At 40.5% G+C, this 13088-nt stretch overlaps 1 protein-coding gene across 3 annotated transcripts in view; it reads right to left on the bottom strand.

Annotated features, from left to right (window-relative positions):
• Cpap (centrosome assembly and centriole elongation protein) overlaps positions 1-13088 on the bottom strand; it is a 55812-nt gene that overhangs the window by 26635 nt on the left and 16089 nt on the right. For 2 of the 3 annotated variants that reach the window (XM_076930952.1, XM_076930953.1), the window contains exons 4-7: positions 7306-7590; positions 3567-3678; positions 1816-1918; positions 128-1709 (exon numbers count right to left, since the gene is read on the bottom strand). In XM_076930952.1, coding sequence (XP_076787067.1) covers positions 128-1709; positions 1816-1918; positions 3567-3678; positions 7306-7590 — 2082 coding nt within the window. The remainder of the gene's footprint in view (positions 1-127; positions 1710-1815; positions 1919-3566; positions 3679-7305; positions 7591-13088) is intronic. The other variant, XM_076930954.1, reaches the window with a different exon arrangement.

The raw sequence follows: 13088 nt of genomic DNA, 5'->3' as shown, positions 1-13088 counted from the left end.
AAGAACATGAGTATGTGCTGGCGATCTGATTGTGCCAAAAATAAAGTGCATGAAAATTGCGTGCACATTAAAAACAACAACAGTGTAGTGGCACACCCCTGCAACATTTTCTCGTGCCTTGACTTACCTGGTGGTTGATCTTGACTCAGGTTTAACTTGGGCTCATTTTCTAAGTGTGAATCTAATTTTGGCTTTGGTTTCAAAGAAGGGAAGAATTTTACCATCAAGTCAGATGGAGGAGGAGGACTTGTGCTCCTGTCAGACTTGAAGTCTTCTCCCCTCTTGACTGGCGCAATCTTCCTTTTTATTGTTTTGTCCAGAACACATCCTTCATTCTTACTGTGGCACTGTGTCTGGGGTGTACCATATATGGCTTCCTCTTTGGGAATAACTCCATGTTCATATGGATTCTCCTCAAGGTCTGTCCAAGATCTTTCATCATCAAAGTCAATTTTACTCCCATCTTGAGAAGAGGGCAGTCTCAATGGTTCCAATGCTTTCTTACTTAGGCTTTCAACTATGACAGACTCATCACTGCTACACTCTTTATCAGACAGATCCAGGTCTGCATCTCTCCATTTATCTTCTTGAGCCCCTGTGTCTCTAAAAGGTCCTTTGGCATCACAGACTTGTGGACTATCCTCTCTGTTGCTGAAGACCATGTCCTCAACCTTGGTGGATGGTTTGATGGGAACGCTATCATCCCTTGCATCCCATCGACTCTGGTTCTCAGAAGTGCTAGTTTGGAAGGCTTCCTTACTAAGTTTACAGGACAGTTTCCTCAAACCATCAGTTGACCCTGAACCCCGTGACAAGAGCATGGCCTTGAACTCACTCTCATTCTCAAGTGCAACACTATGGCAGGGAATCTCACTGCGGTTACTCTGACCATTAGGATCTACCTGCTGTGCCTTCTGCTGCTGTACAACTCTGACAGGAGTAGAAGCCAGCCTGTGGCCTTCGTGGATCTGTTGATCCCTTTCTAAGATTTTCAGTACAAATGAGGAATTACTAGAAAATGATATTTCATCAGCGGCCTGTTCCAAAAATAAAAATTCATCTAATTCCAAGTTTTCCTTTTCTTTTTCTCGTTCCCAATTCTCTAATTTTTTCTGAAGAGAAAAATCAAGGGAAGATTCTGTCTCTCTGTCTGTCTCACATGTCAGGCTCCTAGAAACCACACAGCCAACTGGTCCTGTGGAGAGAGGAAGTCTCTCTGTCCCCTGTGTCTTGTTCCACATCTTGCAGCCAGCATCCCAGGGCTTTATGCATGCAGGTACATTTTCCTTATTATTAGCTTGTGTGTCTCTCTCTACTTTGACCTGGTGTCTAAGCTGTCCGTCACACTTCTTCCCCGTCTGTACTTTCGGTCCTGGTGGAGAGGGACTTCCCCTCATATTGGTCTTGGCCACTTTGGGTTTCTGCCTGAGTGAGGCCAAGCCAGCCTTGGATCTAGCTTTATTGTCCTTTTTAACAGTGGGGGTGTCTGCACACAGGTCTTTATGTATGAGAGCTGTTTTCCTCTGCAAGTGCTGTCTGTCTACTTTAGACCCAGACTGGTCCTCTGATGGGCTCTGGGTACTTGCTAGCTCACTTTCTTTCCCCTTTTGAAATTTAGATTTAGCATTAGTAAACCTAGCTAAACCTTCTCCTCTTTTTAAAAATGGTTGCTTGGGTTTCGTTTTTGTTAGCAATGGTCCTTCTGCTTCCTAAAGTAAAAAGACAATATTCAATTAATTCACATATACAAGTTATCTCAGTCATTTCATATCACTCCCTGAAGACTGATAACTATGGCAACAGCACTCTGCTCACCCGTAGCTGCTTCTGTCTCAGCTCTCGCTCTTCCAGTCGGATCTGCTCTTCTAAGTAGTCCTCGAATGTCTGCTGCTTTTCTCTAATGGCAGCTTTGATTGGCCTAGTCATAAAAACCAAGTCACAAACACTCAACTTACAATGTGAGTATATATGCTCAGTGTAGCAGTCAGTACCTCACCCTGCACTATAAGCTAACATTCTCCAGGACCAGGTGCCAGGTTAGAGTTTAACAGCAGCACACAGGCTTCGCATGTACTAGACCCTAGTTCAAACCCCGGAACAAAAGAAAAAACAAGAGCAAAGTATGATGATAACTATGTTAGCAATCCTAGCACTCAAGACATTAAAGTAGGAGGATACCGTAAGTTCTAGGCCATTCAGCCAAATAGAGTAACCAGGCCAGCTCGGGCCACATGGTAAAACCATGTCTCAAAAACACTTTATAAAGCACATCAAAGAACTTCCTGTTAAGCTGGCCATAGTGGTACATACCTGTAACCTCAGCAGGTTTGAGGCCAGTCAGAGCTATACAATGAGACTCAGTCTCAAACAAAACAGGGCAGGCAAGATGATTCAGCAGGTAAAGGGGCCTGCTGTGCAATCCTTGAGACCCAAGTCCAAAACCCAGAACTATAGTGAAGGAGAGAACTGATACCCTCAACTTATCCTATGATCTGCACACATGCACTGTGGCACACATGCGCCTGCCCATGCATGCACACAGAGCATTTAAACAAAATAAGCAAAAAGACCTCTATTTACCTTCCCCTTTGAAAACCTAATGAAATCTACAACCCTCTCTAGCCCTCCAAAATACAAAAATGTGTAACTCTGCATAGGACCTGGGAAAACTAAAGAACCCTTCTGAGCTCCATATACTGACTGTAGACATATTCACTATATGAAGTAACACAGTCATTATTTAACCTTAAACATAGTTAAAACAACATATGAAGTATGTATTTTTAAATTAAGAAAGGTTGTCAAGTAAAGCCATAATCAGAAGTTATCTAGCCTATAATATGTATTAGAAATTCAAAGATATAAAAATAAACTATTTAAAGATACATTTTCTTTGAAATAACTTCTTGTGGTTTTGGTTTTGAAGACAGGGTCTCTCTGTGTAGCCCTGGCCATCCTGGAACTTGCAGTATAGACCAGGCTAGCCTAGAGCTCATTAGAGATCCACCGCCTCTGCCTCCAGGGTGCTGGGATCAAAGGCAAGCACCACCACTTCTCAGCTGAAATAACATTTCTTAATTTCTCTAACTTTAATGACACAAATATAATTTGCAACTGATGTTGAAATGTGAAATTTCAACATCTAGTTTTCCTTTTTTCCACAACTGTATTTAACTATAAGGCAACCGTTGGTTAATAAATAAAAGGGGGCGTCAAGGTCACCCAGTTTATTCCAGGCTGTCTTCACATTCTGCTGTGTAGCCTCAGTGCTAAGATTACAGGCTTAAGCTACAATGCCCAGCAGAAGGTTGTGTGTGTGTGTGTGTGTGTGTGTGTTTTTAAGTGAGGAAACTCCAACCACTTCTTCTAATACAAAGGCATGGCTACTGGAAGTGTCCCTATTTCCCAGCCATGGTCTCTTGATTAATAGTATGCAATGGGTTACATCATCAACGTAATGCTCCGACAGGCAAGAGAAACAAGAAAGCATAGATCTCTTGAACACAGAGCTCAATGAGGAAAACGGCACGTGGTTCATTTCTTCATACTTTGAGTATGAGCCATACCTTTCTTCAATATTAACCACTTCTGAGGAATTTCCACTTTTTTGTAAGTTCACATCCTTCCCTTCCTGACTCCTCCCCATCTTCTTTTCCCAACGTGGCAAAATACCTTCCCCTAGGATAAAAATTAGGGACAACTTAGTTCAAAAATTATAAACGGAAGTTTTAAGACGTAAGACGATCACAAGTTACTAAATCTTTAATTAAATGTAGTACATAGGGCCTATGTGCTATGTAAGACACCCTAATGTAGATCACTTGATTAGATTTAATCCCCAGCACCACAAAAACAAAAAGAACGGATTTTAAAAATGTAGCCAAGTAGGCTGACATACATCTGTAATCCCAGCACCTGGGAGGCAGAGTCGGGAAGACAGCAATAAATTCTAAGCCAGGCAAGGCTATATAGTAAGAACCTATCTCAAAAAAAAAAAAAAAAAAAAAAAAAAAAAAAAAAAGAAAAGAAAAAGAAAAAAGAAAAGAAAAAGAAGGAAAAAAAAGAAGAAAAAGAAAACATTTATACCAAAAAATTTAGAAAACTTAAAGATTTTTAATAAAATAAAGAAAAATTATGAAACTACAATTAAGATAATTAAGATACACGACATTCTTCTAGAAGTTGTCTTTTAAAAGTAGTGTTGAAGTCTGTTCCCAGCATAGCTGCAGCCATTTTGTTCCATGCCTACCAGTCATTTCATATTGTTACTGATGCAGAAAAATTGCTTTGACTCGGAACGGGGTCAAGCTGACCACATACCCTGTTATGCTCTGAGGTTTGTTAATCTTAAGAATTCCACAACTGTAAGCTTGTAAGCTCTGTTTAGGACCAATCAGAATACAGGTCAGTTAGAACTGTTCTGTGCAGCTAGCCAAAATAGCTTCAGTCAGAGCTAACCGCTGGGCAGAGCTTTGTACCTGCACATGAGCTCATCCGGGCTTTCCTTTATAAAGTGGCCCTAAGAAATACTCAGAGCCCACAGTCAGCTCCTGAGTGAGCCTGGTCTGTGGCCCTGATCCATCAGTCTTGGGGTGTATGTTCAATAAACCAACCCTGTTGACTGAGATGGCTGTGCAGGTGATTTTTGCAGTGATTCCAAGACCTCAACATTGAGTATATTGCTGGTCGTGAGTGGTGTACACATTTGATCCCAGCACTCAGGAGGCAGTGGTAGTTAGACTTCTGAGTTCAAGGCCACCCTAGTCTATAGGACCAGGACAGCCAGGGCAACAGTGAGAAACCCTGTCTCAAAAAACAACAACAATGGAAGTAGGGGTGTTTATAAAGTTACAACAACCAAATGTAATGCAGAAATTTGATTGGATCCTCATTTTTAAAAAGCCATTTTAGGGGGCTAAAAAGATGGCTCTTTAGTTAAAAGCACGTCCTGCTCTTGCAGAAAACCTGGATTTGGCTTCAATGCCCACATAGCAGCTCAAAACATCCTGTAAGTTGGGTGACCCAGTTCTGAGGGATCCAATGCCCTCTTCTGACTTCCTTGGACACTGGATCTGCGTGTGTGTGTGTGTGTGTGTGTGTGTGTGTGTGTGTGTCTATCACCTACATATATATACAAACAAATACTCATATGCATGAAATACAAATAAGTATTTTTTTTAACTGTAAAAGATCATTTTGGGGGTAAATTCCCAAAATAGGCTTGGATATTAACTCCTTGTATATAATTAAAGTATAGCTATAAATACATTCTAATTTGTACTTCATATATAATAAAATACTTCAAATAGAGCATATGATGCCTGAATACTACCTACAATAAAATGTTCAACAAATGATACATACATACACACACATATATATATAGCCACAGATTTATAGACATTCATATATGCATATTCCTATATGTATCAACAATGTAAATATGCAGCACATTAAGCCCATAATCACTGCAGTGATCTTTCAATTTTCTAGATATTTGAAATTTTCCAAAAGAAAAAGAACCTACACTGTGTAAAAAGAAGGAAAGGAGCCGGGTGTGGTGGCACACATTTAATCCCAGCACTTGAGAAGCAGAAGCAGCCTGGTCTACAGAGTAAGTTCCAGGACAGCAGGGCTACACAGAGAAACCCTATCTCAAAAAAACCAACCAACCAAACAAACAAACAAACAAAGAAGGAAAGGACACTTGACCTTTCCATATCAATGACGACTTCTACGTTGGGAAGAAAGTATTAGGCCAAAGGGGACCTAATTCTAAATGCTAAATATAGATTCTTTTTAATATGCTGTATTTTTCTGTAACATAAATTACAAAAAAAATCATAAAAACACATTCAATTTAAATTTTAGAAATGTTGAAAATAACTTTGACTCTCCATGAAAAGTATTAAATAGGTGTATTATCCGATGGTTATTCTAATAATGATGATTACAGAACATACCATAAGAATTTTCCAAGTTAAATAGAAAAAGAACACAGCAGGCTGGAGAAATGGCTCAGGGGTTAAGAACACTGACTGCTCTTCCAGAGGTCATGAGTTCAATTCCCATATGCAACCACATGGTGGCCCACAACCACCTGTAATGGGATCCAATGCCCTCTTCTGGTGTGTCAGCGAAAGTGTGCTCACATACATGAAATAAATAAATCAAGAAGAAGAAAAGAAGAAGAAGAAGAAGGAGGAGGAGGAGGAGGAGGAAGAAGAAGAAGAGGAGGAGGAGGTATTATATGCTACCCATAATTGCAAAACTGTAAAGAAAAGGGGACAAGAAGCATAGATGTTTTGTTTTAAAGATTGGCTAGACTGAGGAGATGGTTCAATGATTACATCTCTTGCCATGCTAACATGACAACTGGAATCTGGAGCTCCAGAGTCCCCTTAAGTACTGGGTGAGAATGGTGACAAGCCTAATAATTCTAGCCTCAGAAGGCAGACAGCTGATCCCCAGAGCAAGACTGGCCACGCTGGAGAATCTGACTGTGACTGAACCCACCTTAATGAATAATAAGTTCAAGAGTAATGGGATGATTCCCAACATCAATCCTGGGCCTCCATATGCACATGCGCACACACATGCACATACATTAAAATGGAAAAGAAAAACAGATTAGCTAGAAAAGTGTAACAAGGTGGTAGAGCAGTGATCTGGCATGTGTAATGTTCTAAATTCTATCCCCAGCCAACCTTTCTGTCCCGTCTGTCTGTCTGTGTCTGTCTGTCTCTGTCTGTCTGTCTGTCTGTCTGTCTCTCTCTCTCTCTCTCTCTCTCTCTCTCTCTCTCTCCCCCTTCCTCTCCCACTCTCTCTCTCTCACACACACACAATGACCACACACACATATAGTAGAGACAGAGTAGGGACAATAAATCAGAAAAGTGAAGTGAGCTCAGGAGTCTGTTACCATCAAACAGTAAGAACAATTCTCTGGCAGAAATATGTCTCGTTTCTGGAAAGACAGAAGTACAATGAAGACAAACCTGTTTCTCACTTGTCATACATAGCTGACCTGCATCTGGTCAGCTCTCACCTGCCAAAGATATTACAAAGATTTTTTTTATCGGCCCTAAATTCTCAGAAACACTTGATGCAGAACTCTCTGCCTCCCTCTTTGCAGACCCAATGCTATCTGTGAAGTCTGAGGTAGGAATGAAGATCAAGACCCAGCTTAGGGTCAGTGCTATGCAGCATGGGGGACCTTATAATTAAAGCAGCAGAAGATGGGGTACAATTCGAGAGGATGACCCTTGTCATAGGACAAGTTGATAACTCAGTCATGTGACTCACCTGAAGGGTGGTTAGAGCTCTCCTCCATTAAATCATTTCTTTTCACATGTGCTTCTTGATATTGTGACTCATAAAACAAATCAGAAGCATTTTTTGAAATTAAAACAGAATCTTGTTGGGTAGCTCTACAGAAATTACTTTGCTCATCAGGTAAAATGTTGGAAGCGCAGGGGTTTTCTTGGGTTGGATCTGGGTAGCTGTGTGATGGCAGAGTGGCCTTCTCTCCTGAGGCTAAATCTCCTGGAGACCGATGCTTCTGGCTCTGATCACCATGCAGTAACGTACCTTATAAATGAAAATAATCAACAAAGCTTAGACCATCCTATAATGCCTTGACTTTTATGCAGTAGTAACCCTTCACCACATAAAGTAATTCCAAAATACAAGTATTTTTCTCCACATTAGTACATCATTTAGTGAAAGTACAAAACCTTAAAATCCAAAGTAAACAAATGTCATATACTTTAAGGTTAGAGAATATGTATACTACGTTTTCTACATAGACTGAAGATGGCACAGTTACAGTACACTGGCTTGGAAGGCACCATTCCTGGGCCATCTGTGAAAACGCCTTGGCAGCTGCCAACTCTGTCATCCAGGGACAGTCAGGCACAGGTGCAAAGAAGTACAGATAGCATCGAGGACTAGGGACCAGTGACTGATCACTTCTCCTTCAGATCAATCCTAAAATTTTCATGTTGTTGGATAAAGAGATCATTACTGACTTTTTAGTTTCTAAATGTATGTTGCTTTTGTCTACATACATTTGTCTACATATAGCTACTCTGTATGTATCCCTCTGAACATCACTTCTCAGAGCATGGAAGGCATACTAGATGCCCTGTCTGCCATATCAGCCCATGAAATCCTGCTGCCAGCCTTGTTCACCTGACTGCCTCACCTGAATTTGGAATATAGACACATGGAGAAGCATTTAATAATAAACGGTCCCTGCTGCTGGCAGAGTGCTTGCCTAGCATGAATAAGAGAGTCTGTGTTCGATCCCCAGCACTCCATAAAACCAGACAAGATGGTGCATACCTAGCACACAAGATGAGGGAGGCTAAAGGATCCGAAATTTAAGGCCATCTTTAGCTTAAGACCACTGAGCTTAAGACCAGCCTGGGAAATATGAAACCCTGTCACAAAACATACACATACACACATGCACACACACACACGCAAGCACACAGAATAATCACTGCTACCCATTCAACATCCACTTCATCCTCAGCCCACATATAAAATGACAGTCAGACAGTGCCCCAGGTTGTCAGCTTCAACTTTTCATCTTTTGCAGTATTACCTCCCCACACACCCCAGCATCTAATTATTTTTGAATGGCAGACATTCCAGCTGAATATAAAGAGCTCTTTGATAAAAGATCCAGGGTAGCCAAAATATCGATTCCCCTAAAGATCTTCAAGACCCTCTCATAAAACCTAACAAGTTAAAATTTTTTTACAAATTATTTATTGGTCCCTTCTGCCCCGCACCTGGTCCTTTTGGCTGGGGCAGACACCTAGCTGGTCTGCTCCTGTGGAGACAACATATCCTGAGCCTTCCTAGAGGAGCCACTGTACTCAGAGCAACGGGTAAGAACCCTCTCCCACTATCCAAGCCCCAGAGTTACAACTGGGAGTCGAGGGCACTCAGGTCCCACCAACAACCCAAACCTCGCCCCTCTGGAATACCACTTCCCTTCCACCAAGCACCTGGTCCTTTTGGCTGGGGCAGACACCCAGCTGGTCTGCTCCTGTGGAGACACCATATCCTGAGTCATCCTAGAGGAGCCACTGCACTCAGAGCAGCAGGATTTCAGGATCCCAAGAGGCGGCCTGAGTCTCAGGAGTTCTTCCACCCAAGAGTTTGGGATCACAGGATCAGAGAGACATCTGGACTCTGAGGAGTTCAGACACAAGCAAGATAACTGGAAAGACAGACTCCAGTCAGAAACAGTGACTGCAGGTAACACTAGAGTTAACCAGATGGCGAAAGGCAAGTACAAGAACATAAGCAACAGAAACCAAACTTACTTGGCATGATCAGAACCCAGTTCTCCCACCACAGCAAACCCTGGACACTCCATCACACCGGAAAAGCAGGACTCATAATTAAAATCACTCCTCATGATGATGATAGAGGATTTTAAGAAGGACATAAGTAACTCACTTAAAGAAGTACAGGAGAACACAGGTAAACAGGTAGAAGCCCTTAAAGAGGAAACACAAAAAATCCCTTAAAGAATTGCAAGAAAACACAACCAAACAGGTGAAGAAGGAATTAAACAAAACCATCCAGGACATAAAAATGGAATTAGAAACAATAAAGAAATCTCAAAGGGAGACTACCCTGGAGATAGAAAACCTAGGAAAGAAATCAGGAGTCATAGACGCAAGCATCACCAACAGAATACAAGAGATAGAAGAGAGAATCTCATGTGCAGAAGATACCATAGAAAATATTGACACAACTGTCAAAGAAAATGCAAAATGCAAAATGCAAAAAGGTCCTAACCCAAAACATCCAGGAAATCCAGGTCACAACGAGAAGACCAAACCTAAGGATAATAGGTATAGATGAGAGTGAAGATTCCCAACTTAAAGGGCCAGTAAATATCCTCATCAAAATTATAAAGAAAAACTTCCCTAACCTAACGAAAGAGATGTCCATAAACATACAAGAAACCTATAGAATGCCAAATAGACTAGACCAGAAAAGAAATACCTCCCGTCACATAATAATCAAAACATCAAATGCACAAAACAAAGAAAAACATATTAAAGCAGTAAGAAAAAAAAGGTAAAGTAACATATAAAGGCAGACCTATAAGAATTATACCAGACTTCTCACCAGAGACTATAAAAGCCAGAATATCCTAGACAGATATCATATAGACCTTAAGAGAACACAAATGCCAGCCCAGACTACTATACTCAGCAAAACTCTCAATCACTATAGATGGAGAAACCAAGGTATTCCATGACAAAACGAAACTGCACAATATCATCCCACAAACCCAGCACTTCAAAGGATAATTGATGGAAAACACCAACACAAGGAAAGAAACTACAACCTAGAAAAAGCAAGGAAGTAATCTTCCAACAACCCCAAAAGAAGATAGCTACAGAAACATAATTCTACCTCTAATAACAAAAATAACAGGAAGCCACAATCATTTTTCCTTAATATCTCTTAAAATCAATGGACTCAATTCTCTAATAAAAAGACATAGACTATCAGACTGGATAAAAAAACAGGACCCAGAATTTTGATGCATACAGGAAACGCACCTCAGTGACAAAGACAGACACTACCTCAGAGTAAAAAGATGGAAAATGGTTTTTCAAGCAAATGGTCCCAAGAAACAAGCTGGAATAGCCATTCTAATATCAAATAAAATCGATTTTCAACCAAAAGTAATCAAAAAAGATAAGGAAGGACACTTCATACTCATCAAAGGAAAAATCTACCAAGATGAACTCTCAATTCTGAACATCTATGCTCCAAATGCAAGGGCACCCACTTATATAAAAGAAACTTTACTAAAGCTCAAAGCACACATTGCACCTCACACAATAGTGGGGGATTTCAACACCCCACTCTTAGCAACGGACAGATCATGGAAACAGAAATTAAACAGAGACACATTGAAATTAACAGAACTTATGAGCCAAATGGATTTAACACATATCTAAAGAACATGTCATCCTAAAACAAAAGAATATACCTTTTTCTCAGCACCTCATGGTACCTTCTCCAAAATAGACCATATAATTGGTCACAAAACAGTCCTCAACAAATACAAAAAGATTGATATAATCCCTTGCATCCTATCAGATCACCACAGACTAAGAATGGTTTTTAATAACAACAAAACCAATGGAAAACCCACATGCACGTGGAAACTGAACAATGCTCTACTCAATGATGACTTGGTCAAGGAAGAAATAAAGAAAGCAATTAAAGACTTTTTAGAATTTAATGAAAATGGGGACACATCATACCAAAACTTGTGGGACTCCATGAAAGCAGTGCTAAGAGAAAAACTCATAGCTCTAAGTGCCTATAAAAAGAAACTGGACAAAACATGCCTTAAAAACTTGACAGCACACATGAAAGCTCTAGAACAAAAAGAGGCAAATATACCCAAGAGGAGTAGACGGGAGGAAATTGTTGAGAACCACACTGCCCCACACTTGGGGGCCAAAATGTCGGGGACTGCTCTATCTATGTTGAAACCCACACAGCCAAAAGCCTTGGGGGCTACGTTGTTAGAGCCTGCACTGCCCCAAGCTGCTTCAGTCCCCAGGTCGGTGTTCAGCAAGAGAGAGAGTGAGGACGGGCTCGAAGAATGGAGACCAGAGAGAGTGTGATTCAATCTCGTTTATTCTTCAGTCTCTCTTCTTCTCTCCAAGTCACTAGTTCCTAGTACCAAGTTCCAAATCCCTAGTTCCTAGTACCAAGTCGCAAGTCCTTATCCTAGTTCCAGCTGTAATGAATCTCAAATCCTAATTCCTAGTTCTCTGTTGCTAGTCTCTTTCCCAGTCCCAAGTTCTTCCAGCTCCAAGTCTCAAGTCTCTTTCCAAGTTCCAAGTTCTTTTTCCAAGTCTCAAGTACTTTCTTCTGTCTGCCTCTTGCCTTTTATATGTCTCACTTCTAAGTCATGCCCTTAAATCACGCCTTTAAGTCTTGTCTCTAAATCACACCTTTAAGTCACTCCTTTAAGTCTCACACACCCAAGGGAAGATTGTGGGTATCTAAAACAGATGTTATCAGAGTGTGCTCAGCTGTTGTAGGCTGTTGTAAACAAGTCTCTTGTCAGGGTATATGGCTCAAGACGGCTGCAAGGATGATATCTGCCTTCTGATAACTCCCCACAGGAAATAATCAAACTCAGGACTGAAATCAACCAAGTAGAAACAGGAAGAACAATACAAAGAATCAACAAAACCAGGAGCTAGTTCTTTGAGAAAAATCAACAAGATAGATAAACCCTTAGCCAGACTAAGCAGAGGGCACAGAGACAGTATCCAAATTAATAAAATCAGAACTGAAAAGGGAGACATAACAACAGAAACTAAGGAAATTCAAAAAATCATTAGATCCTACTACAAACTATACTCAACAAAACTGAAAATTTTGGATGAAATGGACAATTTTCTAGACAGATACCAGGTTCCAAAGTTAAATCAGGAATAAATAAACCATCTAAACAGTCCCATAAACCCTAAAGAAATAGCAGCAGTCATTAAAAGTCTCCCCCAAAAAAAGCCCAGGACCAGATGGTTTTAGTGCAGAATTCTATCAGACCTTCAAGGAAGAACTAATACCAATTCTCTTCAAACTATTCCACAGAATAGAAAGAGAAGGAACACTACCCAATTCCTTCTATGAAGCTACAATCACACTCATACCTAAACCTCACAAAGACCCAACAAAGAAAGAGAACTTCAAACCAATCTCCCTTATGAATATCGATGCAAAAATACTCAATAAAATTCTCGCAAACCAAATCCAAGAACACATCAAAACAATCATCCATCATAATCAAGTAGGATTTATCACAGGAATGCAGGGATGGTTCAATATTCAGAAATCCATCAATGTAATCCACTATGCAAACAAACTCAAAGAAAAAAAAACCACATGATCATCTCACTAGATGCTGAGAAAGAATTGACAGAATTCAACATCCCTTCATGGTAAAAGTCTTGGAAAGATCAGGAATTCAATACCTAAACATAGTTAAAGCAATATACAGCAAACCAGTAGCTAACATC

This window comes from Arvicanthis niloticus, chromosome 3 (genome assembly GCF_011762505.2).
Source record: "Arvicanthis niloticus isolate mArvNil1 chromosome 3, mArvNil1.pat.X, whole genome shotgun sequence".
In the NCBI taxonomy this organism is placed as follows: domain Eukaryota; kingdom Metazoa; phylum Chordata; class Mammalia; order Rodentia; family Muridae; genus Arvicanthis; species Arvicanthis niloticus.
Note: the sequence above shows the minus strand (reverse complement) of the source record. Positions and strands in the feature narration are given on the sequence as shown.